Here is an 18,463-nt window from a genome sequence, read left to right as displayed (position 1 = left end):
TCAGTAATGACAAAAGGACCTTTCCATGAGGGAAGAAATTTCTTCTCCCTAACCTGATCTCTTCCAAAGTTATAAAGATAAACTTTATCATTTATTTTGTATTCCTTTTTGGACGTTTTGAGATCATAATAGGTTTTAGTGGCAGTTGCGGCTCTTTCTAAATTCCTTTGAGCAAAGGCATATTGCAGGTGCTTTCTTAGGTTCTCCACATATTGATGTGTATTGGCAGCGTTTATCAAGTTTTGGTCTGATGTACGGTACAGCAGATGCTGAGGTAGAACCATTCTTCTACCAGTCATCAGTTCAAAAGGTGACATCTTGGTAGCACCACTTGGAGTTGCTCTTAATGCCATTAGGACTAGAGGTAGTTTTACATCCCAGTATTTACCCATTTCGCTCACAAACTTTTTGAGGATTTTCACAATGGACTGGTTGTAACGCTATACACTACCACTTGAGGCAGCTCTATAAGCAATATGGAGCTTTCTTTTTACCCCAAGTATTTTCCACATTTTGGTCATCACTTCGCTAGTGAAGTGGGTGCCCTGATCTGACTCGATTCTTTGAGGTAAACCAAATCTGGAGAATACATGGTTGATGAGCAATGCTGCACATGTTTCAGCACTATTGTTAGGTGCACTGATGCACTCTACCCATTTAGTGAACAGGCATGTCACGGTTAACATGTATTTGTTACCTCTTGATGATCTTGTTACTGGACCAATAAAATCAATTTGTATATCTGACCATGGCATTACCATCCCCCTTTTCTGCGATGGCGCTCTATGCGTTGGTGCAGTGGGTTGGAACTGTGGACAGATTAAACACCCTTGACAGTAGGTTTGAACATCCTTCAACATGTGTGGCCAAAAAGCGTAATCACGCAATATTTCATACGTCAGTTTGGCACCACGATGACCGGATGTAAGAGCATCATGGGCGTGTTGAAGCATTAGACCTCTGAACTTGGTGGGTACTACCCATTGCTGAATGCCAGTTTTGGAGGTTCTAATTAACAAACCATCCTGTAACTTAAATTGTGATCTGGATTTCATTAAGATTCTAAGATCTTCTTTGCCAATACAATCATCTTTTGAGATGGGGTTGCCTTCAGGATCTTCTATGTGTTTATAGAAGATGCCTACAATGGGGTCTTCTTTTTGACTAGTCATCAGGTCCTCACTAGGAGAATCCTGACTCCATTGTACCAAGTTAGGCTCACTCTGTTGTTTGGCCTGGTTTCTGGTAATGGCTTCTACCTGAATTGCACCCATTAAATGGTCAATATTAAGGAGTTCTCCAGTTATGGCTCCTTGTTTGGCTAATGAATCCACAAGATCATTGCCTTCCTTATCTGGGCCTAGAACCCTGGAATGACCCTTGGTCTTTTTCCAGTGTATGGTTAAATCATTAGATAATCTGATGGTATCCATCTCACAGAACAACTTGCCATGCTTGACTGGTTTGTTTTTGCTTTTCTGCATGCCATTTCTTTTCCAAGTTGGCAGGTATTCAACAAAACTGTCACGCACATAATTTGAGTCAGTTATGATCACAAATTCATGAATACCATGTTCAATAGCCATTTCAATGGTTTTTAGAATAGGTCCAATCTTGGTCCAATGTTAAAACATAGAGATATATTTGGGAATCCATTTGCCAAAGTTATACCAATGCCAGTGACTAATCTGCGCTCATTATCAATAGTGGCATGGTAAGAACAACCATCAACATATACCCAAGGTAATGGTTGACAATGGTCTTCATTGTACATTTTATATGGGGAAAGCAATTGTTCCTCTAGGAAATCATTGTCTGATAATTCTTCCCCAGGATCTCTAGCAGTAAAGTTGCGGAGCTCAGCAAGCCCTTGTGCGACTGGATTCTTTTTATTCTGCTTGTAGCGAATTTCTAATGGCCAGCCTTGTAAGGAAAGAGTCCACTCTGTTATGCGGCTATTTGACAAATTCCCATCTGTTATTCTCTCACTTTGCAAATATAGCAGCGGCTGGTGGGCAGTTTCTACAATAATTTTCTCGCCCTGTATATAGTTGCGGAAATTTTGTAGAGCCCATACAGTAGATAAGAGGGCTTTTTCGCAATCGTTAAACTTTATTTCTACTGGGGATAGATGTTTGCTTGCATAAGCAATGGCTTTGTTTAAATTATCATGCTTTTGGTATAAAACAGCACTCATGCTTACATCTGTGTACCCTGTCTCTAAGAAGAAAGGTGTACCACCTTCAGGGTATGCTAAACAAGTGAGTTTTCTCTTCAGCTCTTTGATGGCTGTCTCTTGAGATTCACTCCAGTGCCATTTCACATCCTTCTTTAGAAGAAGTAGTAGTGGTTTAGCTAACTCTGCATAATTATCAATGAATTTCCGAGAATAATTCGTCATACCCAGGAATGATCTCAATTCCTTTAAGTTACTTGGGTTTTTAGAATTTACTATAGCTTCCACCTTTTTCTTCTGGGGATTTAATCCTTCAGTAGTAACTTCATGTCCCAAGAAGTTTACATTGAGCTTTTTGTAGGGATAATTTGACACCTGCCCTTTTAAATTGGCTGAGGACGTGTTTAAGCTCTGCGATGTGTTTTTCAAAGTCTGTGCTTTTGATTAAAACATCATCAACATAAGATAAGGTCCCCATTTCTAGTGAATCAGGCATAGCCTTATGCATGAATACAGCAAATTCATGTCCAGAATTTATGTATCCAAATGGAAGTCTCTGGATTGCATATTGAACCTTTTAGAAGGAGAATGCCAGCTTATACTGGTTCTCCTCATGTACCTTGATGGTCCAATATCCCTGTGCACAATCAATGGCAGTGAATATTTTGGATCCCTGCATTTGTGCTAGGCATTGGTCAATATATGGCACAGGCCAGTCAGACATGTACACTCGTTTGTTTAGCTGTCTTAAATCAGCACACAAACGCCATTGTCCATTGGGCTTGAGAACACCTAGAATAGAATTATTATATGAGCTGTGCACCTGTCTGATAATACCTCTTTCTTCCAAATTCCTTATGATCTCTACAAGAGAATCATATGAGGCTAAGGGAAGTCTGTATTGTTTGACAAATACAGGTGGTGCATCGGGATCTGTTTGTATCCTTGCAATGTGCAAGTCTGTAGTACCACAGTCGTAAGAATCCCTAGCAAAAATATCCTTGTACTCCATCAGGAGTTCTCGCAGCTGTTGGCGTTCATCATCGCTGGAACAGCCATTAGCTAAGGATATTTGCTCGTCGACTATTTGCTGAAATCCTGGAAAGATTTCAGGCCGTCCTATTTCATAGGCTTCTTCCAACCTAGAGGTGAGATCCCCTTGATTATAATTTACATTGCTCCCATGACTCTGGGTATTGGGGTAATCTTGCTATTTGATTGGCTGATCAAACACTAGAGAGGCTTCTTCAATTTTACAGATGCCTTCCTCTGAGCTGAAGGGATAAATAGACTGAATATTAAATAGACCCTCTGGCATAGATGCAAAGGATTGTTCTATTAATTGTTCGTCAGTTAAGTATCCTTCAGGGATCAACCCAATTACATTATTCTGGAATCCAAACGTGTAATAACTTGATTCCAGTGCATATCCTATGGTAGTTCCCTTGGATAATGTTATATCCTGTGGGGTCATGTTATGTACAATAATATGTATTGGAACAGTTCCAATATTCACCATAGGAGTGTAGGTTACTTTGACACCAAGATTTTGTATTCTATGGGGGAGGCAAATCAGTGTTTCAGAAGTTTTTAATTTCTGACCTCTCTTTACCTGTAAGGGTAAAAGAAATTTATCAGCCCCAGCAGGAATTATAACATCGCTAGATACCTGCATATTCACAGCATATGGCAATTGCTGGTTTGATTTCAGGGCTGCATTTTCATCCTGAAATACTTCAGGGTCCCCCTTTAACCTGCTCCAGAGGCAAGAATTAATCAAATCTATTTGTATGGCATATCTATGTAAGATATCATTTCCAATGTATATTTGATTATGGGGAGTATTTAAAACTAAAAACAGGTGCTTCACTGACTTATTACCAATAGAGATAGATAATAAGCACTTAGCTGTGATGTTATGGCTTTCAGACCTGTTATCCAGGTTGCTGACACTGTGGTCTTGGGGAGAAAGATATTTAATCACTTTAGGTTCAGCTATCTGCGCTAATAAACCTTCGCTTATATAGCTAGCTTCCTGTTTCAAGTTTATTTTAGCATACTGGTTTTACCAAGGTTATGCACTTGTATAGGGATAAATAGATCCTCTTTAACTCTCTCAATCCCTGTGAGGTATTGAGCGTGGCCTCCCCCTTAGGGATTTTATGATCCCCCTTGTGGAGTGATATGGTTAATACATCGCCCTCTAGGGAAATATTCGCTATCTTTCCAGGCGAAATTTTAAAAGTATTACCATCAGAGCCACTTAAAGGAGTCTGATCATCTATTTGTAGAATAGTGATTTCAGGTACAGAGTTATTCCTGAAATGAATCTCCACAGCATCTGGTTTCTCTTCCACCACGTGACAGCTATGTCGGGTGCGAGATATACCAGATTTTTCATAATTTATAGGCCTTTTAACTTGTGACCAAATTACATTATTTATGCAATCAATTATGGTGCTTAATCGCTTCAGGAGATCACTACCAATAATTAAACGATCAGTAGGCAGATCCACTATAATGACAGGGTGTCTTATGACCCTGTTCCCCAATTTAAATTTAACCAGGCCGTACCGTAGACTTTTAGAGAATCACCCCCAACTCCTATTAGAGAACCGTCAAATTCTCTTATTTTAGGTTTGTGGGGTGTTAGCTCATTTAGCTGTGTGTAGTACCTGTGGGATAAGATAGTTGCCTGAGATCCGGTGTCAATTAATCCCATGATAGGGTTGGAGACCGAATCTTGCAGCTCAACTAATACATAATACCTTCCTGCATTTTCTACCATTTCACACATAAAGTTGGCGTTATCATACATCTGTGGGCTTCGCCACGTGTTACCTGAATTCGCTGTGTCATTCGATGCAGAGGAAACTTCAAACCTACCTGTTTCCTCTATGACAGGGTCGGCTGGATTCTTTTGTACTGCATCTGTGGAAATAAGGTTAAGAGTGTGCTGCAAAGGAAGAGATTTGTTAATTTTTCTCGTATGAGGTTGCTTGTCATCACGGCTAAATCGTCCATTTCCGGTCTGTGGGGAGAGAACATGATTAGTATCATTGATATTTATTATTACATTTTGTATATCTCTCCCCTCCCTCTTAGGTGATACCGCAGTGTTTATGATTGTGCCTGTGGTCCATTGCTGACCACTGGCTGCACCCCTAAAAAAGTATTGTTCGGTTGCTGAGCCGTAAGTTTTTGACTCATATTAGCGACTTGTTCGCTCAACCGAAAAGTTACCTGGGTCTGAATTAGGGCTATAGTTTGGGTATCTTTGTCTATCCTCCCGCATGCGATCTTGACTCTCATTTCTGTCCCAGTCCTTATAGCTGCTAATTTGTCTCTGTAATTTATTTATTGCCTGTTCGTATGCTTTTTCAGCCTCATGATATCTAGCTTTTAAAGTTTTATTTTCATCTTGGCACTTTTTATATTCTTCTTCGAAAGCTTTAAAATCAGCCATTAATTCCTGATTATATTTATCTAAGCCAGAAGCCTTTTGGCTAGCATGGAAACCTCTGTCTTTGCCTGAATAAATGCATCTTGAAATTCTCGTAATTAATTATTTTCATCCCTTAGCCACCCTAATTGTCTATTCTGTCCTGCCATTTCATTAGACATCTCACAGCTCAAATATATTAGGATCGGCCAAGTTTCGAAAATTAATTCATCACGCCCCCTAAGTTCCGTGCATCTATTAAGTTGCAGTAACATTTGGTATAATTCCCCATCTTCAAACCACATATCTTTAACTAAATATTTGGCCTTATCTTTACACTCATTAATATACCTGGAGACATCGTCCGCCAATATCAAGTCTAGTCATGATGTGATTCATGGCGTCTAATTTGAGCGTTTTTTTCTGAATCACTTCATTGACGGAGGACCTTGGGGAGGACACAATTTCATCTTGCACAGAAATGCTAGCATTACTTTTTGCTGAAGACATCGTTATTTTAGTGTTGTACTTAATAAGATAAAAACGTTAATACAATTTTGACTAATAAGAGAGAGGAAAAAAAATGTATATCTTCAAAATATCAATATCAATTTTGAAATATGACAAAATTAATATTTTTATTAATCTTGAAATATGAAAAATCATTATTTTTATGAATTTTAAAATATAAAAAATTAATATTTTTGATTAATTTTGAAAAATGAAAAATTAATATTTTTATGAATTTTGAAATATGAAAAATTAATATTTTTGATTATTTTTTTTAATATGAAAAATTAATATTTTTATACATTTTTCAAAAAATTAATTTTTAAAAATATTTAAAAATATTAATATTAATCTTGAACACGAAAATCAATATTTCAATTTTAAAAAAAACCCTTATATTTTCAAAATATCAATTCGAAATATGAATTTTTTTTCTCTCTTCTATAATAATTTCTATTTACCACAAATATACTGTATCAATATGATAATTATTTATAATATCTCAGCAGTGCCTCCACATAATATGTCAGTGTATTTATAAGAATCTTAGCAGTATTCTCCAAACAATGTGTGAGTATATGGCAGGGAATATATTTAACAATCTTTCTTTAGACTGAACCCACAATCAATATACTTCTACTAAGACAACAAAATTAATATAAATACCTGAATTCTTTATAATTAGTGAATATTTATGAACATATTGAAATGTGTATATTCGTGAGAATTAGAATATGAGCCGACACTATATGCGTTTAAAACTATTCAAATAAAATATGCTATGCAAAGCTCATGCAAATTTACTTTCAAAACCAGCCTTATTTACAAATAGCCTTTCATTCAGTTGCATTTAAAATATTATAATGAGATTTAAAATAGCAGCTACAAACATTCAGCAATACGATTTACAGTGCTAATTTAAACAATAGTACAATATACACTTCTATTAAAACATCAGAAATTGTATATATTATTTATACAAAAACCCAATTCTGAGTTATAACTATATATTTGTACAGATAAAACAATTTAGCAGTAAGGATTTGTTTAACCATACACAGGCTGAATACTAGTAAAATGCAGACTGCTCTCTAAATCTATTGAATACAAATTGACTATGTTCTTACCAATAAGCTTTGTTTCAAGTTTTTAAAAATTAGAACAATTATACTTTACCAATTTGAAGCGGTCTTTAGGTCATCTCATTTAAAGAAAAGTTATTGCATAGATCAGGGATAAGCTTCCAGTTCCTTGCTGAAGTGAAATGTATTTCCAGGCAGCCAAAATTAAAAACACTTTTGTCTCAGCAAGTCACAAAAAACTGTCGCCTTGTGCATTCACTACTCCTATTTTATAATCATTGAAGACCTAGTTCGTTTATGCCCTTTTTGCTTGTCCCTTCTGATTGGCTCACCCTGTGAATGCAGGTTGCCAAGGAGATGCATTCTTTAACAGCCAATCATCTCCTGTCTGTAATACCTGTGTCGCAACACCGTACCTTGTCCATCGGGTGGCAGTATTACAAACAGACATAGCAATACATGTAGCATGACAAACACAGCCATACATTTACTACCCCAACTTGAAAGAAAATATTTCTTTAAAATGTGTAATAAATGCCATAATTTCCTTACATTAATAAGTTATGTTTATATGTACTGTATTATATCATATTATTTTGATCAATTTGACATGAAACACAGTATGCCCTTAACATCATTATATTATAATAATTTATACTGCCAATTATTCTGAAATTAATGGCATTTATACATTCTGTTATATATGTTTTCACGTAATATAATATGTTCTATGTCTCCGACAATTTCTGCATATATGAATTGATGCCTGCAATAGAAATGGAAACAATTGTTAGAAATGATTTAAGCATTCATATGTCTATGGTCCATCTGAAATAAAATTAAGTATTATTAATCATTTACTTTTAGGTCCACAAATATTCTTAAAAACACAGAGGCTAAGTAAGACCTTTTATGTTTTCAAAACACATATATATATATATATATATATATACAGGGAGTGCAGAATTATTAGGCAAATGAGTATTTTGACCACATCATCCTCTTTATGCATGTTGTCTTACTCCAAGCTGTATAGGCTCGAAAGCCTACTACCAATTAAGCATATTAGGTGATGTGCATCTCTGTAATGAGAAGGGGTGTGGTCTAATGACATCAACACCCTATATCAGGTGTGCATAATTATTAGGCAACTTCCTTTCCTTTGGCAAAATGGGTCAAAAGAAGGACTTGACAGGCTCAGAAAAGTAAAAAATAGTGAGATATCTTGCAGAGGGATGCAGCACTCTTAAAATTGCAAAGCTTCTGAAGCGTGATCATCGAACAATCAAGCGTTTCATTCAAAATAGTCAACAGGGTCGCAAGAAGCGTGTGGAAAAACCAAGGCACAAAATAACTGCCCATGAACTGAGAAAAGTCAAGCGTGCAGCTGCCAAGATGCCACTTGCCACCAGTTTGGCCATATTTCAGAGCTGTAACATCACTGGAGTGCCCAAAAGCACAAGGTGTGCAATACTCAGAGACATGGCCAAGGTAAGGCTGAAAGACGACCACCACTGAACAAGACACACAAGCTGAAACGTCAAGACTGGGCCAAGAAATATCTCAAGACTGATTTTTCTAAGGTTTTATGGACTGATGAAATGAGAGCGAGTCTTGATGGGCCAGATGGATGGGCCCGTGGCTGGATTGGTAAAGGGCATAGAGCTCCAGTCCGACTCAGATGCCAGCAAGGTGGAGCACTGGTTTGGGCTGGTATCATCAAAGATGAGCTTGTGGGGCCTTTTCGGGTTGAGGATGGAGTCAAGCTCAACTCCCAGTCCTACTGCCAGTTTCTGGAAGACACCTTCTTCAAGCAGTGGTACAGGAAGAAGTCTGCATCCTTCAAGAAACATGATTTTCATGCAGGACAATGCTCCATCACACGCGTCCAAGTACTCCACAGCGTGGCTGGCAAGAAAGGGTATAAAAGAAGAAAATCTAATGACATGGCCTCCTTGTTCACCTGATCTGAACCCCATTGAGAACCTGTGGTCCATCATCAAATGTGAGATTTACAAGGAGGGAAAACAGTACACCTCTCTGAACAGTGTCTGGGAGGCTGTGGTTGCTGCTGCACGCAATGTTGATGGTGAACAGATCAAAACACTGACAGAATCAATGGATGGCAGGCTTTTGAGTGTCCTTGCAAAGAAAGGTGGCTATATTGGTCACTGATTTGTTTTTGTTTTGTTTTTGAATGTCAGAAATGTATATTTGTGAATGTTGAGATGTTATATTGGTTTCACTGGTAAAAATAAATAATTGAAATGGGTATATATTTGTTTTTTGTTAAGTTGCCTAATAATTATGCACAGTAATAGTCACCTGCACACACAGATATCCCCCGAAAATAGCTATAACTAAAAACAAACTAAAAACTACTTCCAAAACTATTCAGCTTTGATATTAATGAGTTTTTTGGGTTCATTGAGAACATGGTTGTTGTTCAATAATAAAATTAATCCTCAAAAATACAACTTGCCTAATAATTATGCACTCCCTGTATATATATATATATATGGACATTCATTTCTATGTAGATCTGAAATTATATAAAATCCAGCAGTTTATGCATTGTTATATATCTATTTACCCAGATATCTCATTAACCCAGTTGCTCTTATAATTTTCATTAGATTTCTGGAGAACAGAGAGAATAAAAAGAATGTTTTTATTTTTGTTGTTGTTGTAGTCCATGGTTCAATACTTGTATATTTGACACCGCAGGGGCTATTTAACAAGTTTATGTTAATTATCAGTTCCTAGGGATCTTGCCTAGCTTATCTGGTTTATGCTCAGAACTTCGTCTCCATCCGTTCTTTGTTTGTTATAAAGACTATGTTATCTTTTAATTAGGATAAACAAGTTTTCATTCAGCTTAAAATATTTGGCAAGGGGGGTTTTATAGTAAATAGAACTGATGTCTCCAAAATTTATGAGAGGCAATATAGGTGGCTTTAGAGCAGAACTAGGGGTCAGTGATCATCTGATATGGATCTTAAATTCACGCCTCCGTGGGATATCCTTGGAAACAAATGTGAAATATATATAATATACAGATGATTATCTTTGAAGTAATCTGTTTTTCTCTGGAATGGTCATTTTAATTAAGTACCAAATGTTCCATTGTTCTCACCTGATTAAAGTCAGTTTGTCTGAAAGAAATCAATCATTTTCTACTGACCAGTCAGACATCTGAATAAATATATATATTTATATATAAAGAGAGAAAAAGTACTTTTATTAATCCAGCAACAAACTATGTAATGGACAGTTATGTGCTAGTCTCTAGATATAGTTAAAGTAAAAAATACAATATAATAGAACACACTCACTAAAATGCGTGAATACATTTGTTTATATATGCATCATAGCAACATAATGTGATATTAACATTTCCCCCAAATATATGAGCTTATTAATCACAACCCGGGTTGTAAAGGAGAGTTCTTAGGTTAGTCCGTTAGTAATCCGGTACACTTGGAAATTTAAATCACAATGCCACTTATTAGCATATTTATAATCCAAAAGATGTGGATAAACGTTAATGCAGGCTCTGCACCAAAATTAGCAACATACCCAATACAGGATTGCAACTTGTATCAATTTAGGCAGGATATCGTGAGTTAGCAAGTTCACAATGCCATTTTTGTCTTGATTTCAACGGCTTGTTCAGCATAATATCACACGATAAACAAATACCTGTTAACTTGGTTGTTATGGTGCAATAGGACTACCTGCTCGTTACATCCAATGATTCGATCTTCAGAACCGGAATTGGACTTTCAGATTCGTTACCTTTTCTCCTCCGCTGTTGTAGGCTCTTTAAGTGCATCCGCACGCCTTTTTGTTTTGCGGAAATATTCCTTCTCTTGGGGGATCAGCTGTTAGGCGGTGCTTAGCTGGTGCACCGCTCAAACATACAGACAAGCTACGCACGTTTCACCCGTGTTTCCTTCGGGCTTCTTCCGGCTGTGCATGATTGGAGAATACACTCCATGAAATTTAAACAGGATGCTCCACCTTCAAAACCTTCGTTGAAATATGTACAAGCCTCTTAGGTGAAATATTAAACATATAATACTATTTACATTACTTTGCTATATTCTTATAATCACAATGTTTGCAACTAATCTATAAGTTCATAATTTGATCACACATTTCTTAATGAAAAACAAAGTATTTTTGTTCACATAGCAGTCAAAATTGAATCCTAATCCATATATATTTTATAATCTATATTTGTAATACAGCTATAGAATAATTATTTCAGAATGTATTCAGTGTGATTAAGATAGATACTTTTATTCATACCAGTTCTATTATCCTATATTACAATTCAATCTCCCAGAAATGAACCAAAGTTTAACTCTTCATTCAAGCCTTCTAGTTTCAGGCTTTTTTAGATTGAAAATCCATTTACTCTCTTTGCATAATAAAATCTGATCTAGATTTTCTCCTCTACCTTTAAGGTCCACTATTTCCAGGCCCCTAAATTTTAGAATTTTCTTGTTGCTATCATGGAATTCTGCAAAATGATGAGCCACACTGCTAGTTTTAGTACATTTGTTTTTAATGTCCCTTTTATGTTCTTTTATTCTTTCTTTGAGCTCCCTATATAGTAACAGGGACATATATATATTTATTAACCTTAAAATATATATATTTATTAACCTTACATATACCTTGACAATATATATGTTTTCTGCCGTGTAGGATCCCCCCTTACCCCCAACCTCCCTGACCCCCCCCCAAACAGCTCTCTAAACATCCCCCTCTAACTGTTAGGCACCCTCTTAGGTACCGGCAGCTGTCTGCCAGTACCTATAAACTGCCTTTTTTTTTTAAAAAAAAAAATATATATTTTTTTATAATTGTGAACATATTTTCTGTAGCTTAGTGTCCCCCCTGTAACTATCAGGCATCTGCCCTCATATGGAGCCGGAGCACCGAACGCACTCTGGCTCTGCACATAGGGACTCCCTCACATGAAACTCAAATAAAGACACACTTTAATTGTGCTAGATGATCACTTGGCTATTCAAACCTATATAGGAACCCCAGATTTCCCTGGGGATGACAAACGCACTAGGCCACCTAGTAACCACTTGATATGCAGAGGGATCCTTACACAGTTCCTAAAGCTTGTCCACCAGAGGTCCACATGTAGTCATCACCAGCACTCTAGACATTGTACTGATGATGAATAAATGTCTCTGCACTTAAGAGTTTAAAAATTAAGTAATAAGTTAAGTAATAAGTTAAAATTAAGTAATAAGATTTAAATTTTTAAGCAAAACATTTATCACATTCAAACAAAAACAATGTTAGTGCAAAAAGGATATGTCCAAAAAAGTCAAATGGAGATTAAAGGGACACTAAACCCACATTTTTTCTTTCATGATTCAGACAGAGCATGCAGTTTTAAGCAACTTTCTAATTTACTCCTATTATCAAATTGTATTTGTTCTCTTGCTATCTTTATTTAAAAAGCAGGAATGTGATGCATAGGAGCCGGCCCATTTTTGGTTGAGAACCTGGGTTATGCTTGCTTATTGGTGGATAAATGTAATCCTCCAATAAGCATGCGCTATCCATGGTGCTGAACCTAAAATGGGCTGGCTGCTAAGATTTACATTCCTGCTTTTAAAATAAAGATAGCAAGAGAACTAAGACAAATTGATAATAGGAGTAAATTAGAAAGTTGCTTAAAAAGTCATGCTATATCTGAATCATGAAAGAAAGAAAAATTGTGTTCAGTGTCCCTTTAAGTGCCAACTCCAAAAGTGCATATGTGATCCCAGGGATTACTTGATCTAGGCCCATTTTGGTATATTTCATGCTACACAAATGCTACATTTGAACTCCAAGGGTCAACCTTAAATAAAACAGATCAATGCTGCCAATAGTGAAGTCCTGTGAGACTACAGAGTTAATTCACATGTAAGTTGTATACTCACATGCACATCAAGCTCTAGATAGATAAACGCAATGAAAGACTCCAACAGGAGCATATAGAAGTGAACTCAGATGAACGTTAAAATAAATTTATTAAAACGTGTTTAAAATCACAGGGGTTTACAGAGAACAATCACAGCTAGAAAATCTGTATACTGAAAAAGCCAAGCGACAATTTGGTGAAACGATCGTCGGATTTGAGCGTGTGACATCACGTTGTGGGCAGAGTCCAACCTTCTGAACTGCAAACCGTAATCATAGACATCATTTACAATATACAATCTATGCAATATACTGATGTTCTAGCTGTGGTAGTTCTCTTTAAACCCCTGTGATTTTAAACACATGTTTTAATAAATTGTTTTAACATTCATCTGAGTTCACTTCTATCTGCTCCTGTTGCGTTTATATCTAGAGCTTGATGTGAAGCACTGCAGCATGTGAGTATACAACTTACAAGTAAATTAACTCTGTAGTGTGACAGGACTTCACTATTGGCAGCATTGATCTGTTTTATTTGAGGTTAAATTAACCCTTGGAGTTCAACTGCAGCATTTGTTTCTACTGAGAAGTAATCCCTGGGATCCCATATGCACTTTTGGAGTTGGCACTTAATCTCCAATTGACTTTTTTGGAATATCCTTTTTGCACTAACACATTGTTTTTGTTTGATTTATTATTGTTTGTGTCTTAACGGGTATTCATTTTCTTTTAGTGTATTTATCACATTCATAACATAAAAATCCTTTCTCTCATTTATATATTTTCTTATATTCTGCCATTGAACTTTGATCATCCATCTGCACTGATATATGACATGGCAACATGTTTATATGTTCATTTTATGAATTGTTTGTATTGTAAGTCATTCGAAGACTATGTTCCGAAATCAAAACTTCTTTCATACATATATCATCTCAATAAAAAAAATATTTATATATATAACATGAAAATGCTTTCTTTCCTGTATTGATTTTCTAATGATCAATAAGAGTTGATTTTCTGGTAAAACATTTTCCACAGCCAAAACATGAAAGTTCTTTCTCTCCTGTATGAATTTTCAGATAATCAATAAGATTTGATTTCCAAAAAAAATATTTCCCAAAGTCAGAACATGAAAATTCCTTTTTCTCCAGTGTGAATTTTGTGATGCCTATTAAGACATGATTTCTGAGTAAAACATTTCCCACAGTCAGAACATGAAAATGCCTTTTCTCCTGTGTGAATTTTGTGATGCATAATAAGATATGATTTCCGAGTAAAACGTTTCCCACAGACAGAACATGAAAATGCTTTCTCTCCTGTATGAATTTTCTGATGTTCAATAAGATTGGATTTCTGAGTAAAACATTTCCCACAGTCAGAACATGAAAATTCTCTCTCTCCTGTATGAATTTTCTGATGTGTAATAAGACATGATTTTAGAGTAAAACATTTCTCACAGTCAGAACATGAAAATGCTTTCTCTCCTGTATGAATTTTCTGATGTGTAATAAGAGATGATTTCTGAGTAAAACATTTCCCACATTCAGGACATGAAAATGCTTTCTCTCCTGTATGAATTTTCTGATGTGTAATAAGAGAGGATTTCTGAGGAAAACATTTCCCACAGTCAGAACATGAAAATGCTTTTTCTCCTGTGTGAACTTTGTGATGCCTAATAAGATATGATTTCAAAGTAAAACATTTACCACATTCAGAACATGAAAATGCTTTCTTTCCTGTATGAATTTTCTGATGTATAATAAGAGATAATTTCTGAGTAAAACATTTCCCACATTCAGAACATGAAAATGCTTTCTCTCCTGTATGAATTTTCTGATGTGTAATAAGAGATGATTTCTGAGTAAAACATTTCCCACATTCAGAACATGAAAATGATTTCTCTCCTGTATGAATTTTCTGATGTGTAATCAGAGTAGATTTCTGAGGAAAACATTTCCCACATTCAGAACATGAAAATGCTTTTTCTCCTGTGTGAACTTTGTGATGCCTAATAAGTAATGATTTCAAAGTAAAACATTTCCCACATTCAGAACATGAAAATGCTTTCTCTCCTGTATGAATTTTCTGATGTGTAATAAGAGATGATTTCTGAGTAAAACATTTCCCACATTCAGAACATGAAAATGATTTCTCTCCTGTATGAATTTTCTGATGTGTAATCAGAGTAGATTTCTGAGGAAAACATTTCCCACATTCAGAACATGAAAATGCTTTTTCTCCTGTGTGAACTTTGTGATGCCTAATAAGATATGATTTCCAAGTAAAACTTTTTCCACATTCAAAACATGAAAATGCTTTCTCTCCTGTATGAATTTTCTGATGATGAATAAGATCTGAATTTTGAGTAAAACATGTCCCACAGTCAGAACATGGAAATGCTTTATTTCCTGCATGAGATTTCAGATGGTCAAAAAGAAATGATTTATCTGTGAAGCATTTCCCACATTCAGAACATAAATTTCCTATGTGGTTTCTTTGTTTTTGAAGAAGACTGGAAGAAGCATCTGCACTCTGACCATGACAAGGATAACAGCAGTTTGTGAGTTCATCTGTTAATAAGAAATATGAGAGTAATGTTATTTATTACTAGCATAATTATTCTAAAAACATTTGAACTGTTCTGAATAAGTATCTGCCACAAGGGTAAAAGACAGGTTATGACACCTAGACCATTTCCCAGCCTCCATGCTAAGGCTTAACGGGATAATAAACCCATATTTATTTTTTTATGATTCAGATAGAGCGTGCAATTTTAGGCACCTTTCTAAATTACTTCTATTATCAATTTTTCTTTGTTCTCTTGGTATCTTTATTTGAAAAGCAAGAATGCAAGCTTAGGAGCCAGCCCATTTTTGGTTCAGAGCCTAGGTAGTGCTTGCTAATTGGTGGATACGTTAAACAGCTCTTTTAGCTAAAAAAATTAACAATTACCCCCTAACAGTAAACCCCCCACCCAACCAATTCCCCAAAATAAAAAAAATAAGTCTAAAAATACCTAAGCTACCCATTGCCCCTAAAGGAGCATTTGTATGGGCATTGCCTTTAAAAGGGCAATCAGCTCTTTAGTGTCAATTAAAAAATAAAAAAAGCCCTAATCTAAAAAATAAAATACACCCAAAAAAATAAAACTGAAATAGGTACTTACAGTTCCTGAAGTCTGGAGGCGACGGTCTTCTTCCAGGTGGCTCCATCATCTTATATCTTCACCCGGAGAAAAGGCGTTGCGGATCGGTATTTCCCCAATGTGCGATCCAGAGCAGTGGTCCTCATCGGCATGGAGGCTCTTCTTCATACGATCTACGTTGTACACTAAAAATTGAATGGAAGGTACCGCATGCGAATTGGAGTACCATGCATTCCTATTGGCTAAAATGTTGAAATCAGCCAATAGGATTACAGCTACTGAAATCATATTGGATGTTCAAATCAGCCAATAAGATTTCAGTAGCTCTCATCCAATTGGCTGATTTCAAAATTTCAGCCAATAGGAATGCAAGGTACCCCAATATAAATGGGGTACCTTTTATTCAATCTTCAGTGTGCAGCAGACGACTGCATGAAGAGGAGCCTCCACGCCGCTGAGGACTGCTGCTCCGGATCCATGCATCGGGGAAGACCGCTCCACACCTCTGTGCCGCCTTTGCTCCAATTGAAGAAAGAAGATGATGGAGCCGCCTGGAAGAAGACCTTCACCGCCGGACTTCAGGAACTGTGAGTACCTATTTCGTGGTTAGACTTAGGTTTTTTTTGTTTTGTTTTTTGTGTTTTTTTTTAGATTAGTTTTTTTTTTCATTTTTAATGGACACTAAAGAGCTGATTGCTCATACAAATGACCATTTAGGGGCAATGGGTAGCTTAGTTTTTTTAGACTTAGTTTTTTATTTTGGGGGGTTGGTTGGGTGGGTTTTACTGTTAGGGGTAATTGGTACAAAGGCCATTTTAAGGGCTATTGGTAGTTTAGTGTTAGTTGGTTTTTTTAGATTAGGGATTTTTGGGCTGTAAAAGAGCTGATTGCCTTTTAAGGGTAATGCCCATACAAATGCCACTTTAGGTGCAATGGATAGCTTAGGTTTTCTTAGTGTTATGATTTTTTATTTTGGGGGGTTTGGTGGGTGGGGTTGTTTTACTTTTAGGGGGTTAGGGGGACAGCATTTTTTTCATGTAAAAGAGCTGTTTAACTTAGGGCAATGCCATACAAAAGGCCCTTTTAAGGGCTATAGGTAGTTTAGTTTAGGGGGTGTTTTTATTTTGGGGGGATTTTTATTTTCATAGGGGTATTAGATTAGATTTATTTGTTTTTATTTTTGATAATTTTGTTCATTTTTTTCTGTAATTTTAGACTTTTTTATATTTTGTAATTTTAGATATTTTTTTTGTAATTTAATCTTAGGTTTTATTTTTAAATTAATGTTAGAATTTTTTATTTTAATTGTAACAGTATTTTATGTAATTGGGATTAATTTAGGGGGTGTTAGGTTAGGGGGCTTAGTAATGAAATTAGTTATTTACGTTGTAGGGGGTTGGTGGTATAGGAGTTAAAAGGTTAATTAGGTTTATTGCGATGTGGGGGTTTGGCGGTTTAAGGTTTATTGCGATGTGGGGGTTTGCAGTTTAGGGGTTAATTGTTTAATTATGTTATTTGCGTTGTTTAATTTATGGATTAGGTGTTAATTACTTTATTATTTTGCGATGTGGGGGTTGGCAGTTTATGTGTTTGTTATACTTCGTGTGGTCTGTTAGGTTTTTCTGTTATTTTGTGCAGGCGGTTGCGTGCTTTTTTTGTTAATATCTTGTGCGGGCGGTTACATGTTTTTTTTTCTTAATGCTTTGTTTGCCTACGCTGCATCCAGGTGGATTCCGAAAATGTTGGGGTGGTGAAAGAATCCACCTGTAAATGTATAAACAACTGTCTTTTCTGTATGGAGTACAGCAAGGCTGACATATTTTTTCAAAACAAAGATGCAACACAAAAATGCAGAGGTTAGCAAGTTCATTTAACTCCTGAAAAAAGTAGTTAAAGGAACAGTAAACACATTGAGATTTTATGTAAAACGTTTAGTAATGTGTAATGAAACAAATTTGCAATATATTGTATATTTTGCCAATTTTTAATGTAATTTACCTTTGAAAACTGTGAATTTTCTAATTCTCGAAACTTGAAATGCACCATACTAACTATTAAAGGCTAACCATGCTACAGCTTTCATAATTGGATATAACTTATTGCAGCTGCAAAACAATGTACTTTATATTAAAAGTATGATTGTGGCTAGCTTTGTTGTCTGCAGA

The 18,463-nt window shown here is 35.9% G+C and overlaps 1 protein-coding gene across 1 annotated transcript in view; it reads right to left on the bottom strand.

The window, feature by feature from the left end:
• Nucleotides 1-14,110: 14,110 nt before the first annotated feature.
• LOC128657066 (gastrula zinc finger protein XlCGF26.1-like) overlaps nt 14,111-18,463 on the bottom strand; it is a 61,313-nt gene continuing 56,960 nt past the window's right edge. Inside the window, exon 6 of the mRNA XM_053711293.1 lies at nt 14,111-15,723. Within this exon, the coding sequence (XP_053567268.1) occupies nt 14,276-15,723 (1,448 nt within the window). The 3' untranslated portion in view covers nt 14,111-14,275. The remainder of the gene's footprint in view (nt 15,724-18,463) is intronic.

Source organism: Bombina bombina, chromosome 4 (genome assembly GCF_027579735.1).
Source record: "Bombina bombina isolate aBomBom1 chromosome 4, aBomBom1.pri, whole genome shotgun sequence".
NCBI lineage: Eukaryota > Metazoa > Chordata > Amphibia > Anura > Bombinatoridae > Bombina > Bombina bombina.
This window is presented reverse-complemented; position numbering and strand designations above follow the sequence as displayed.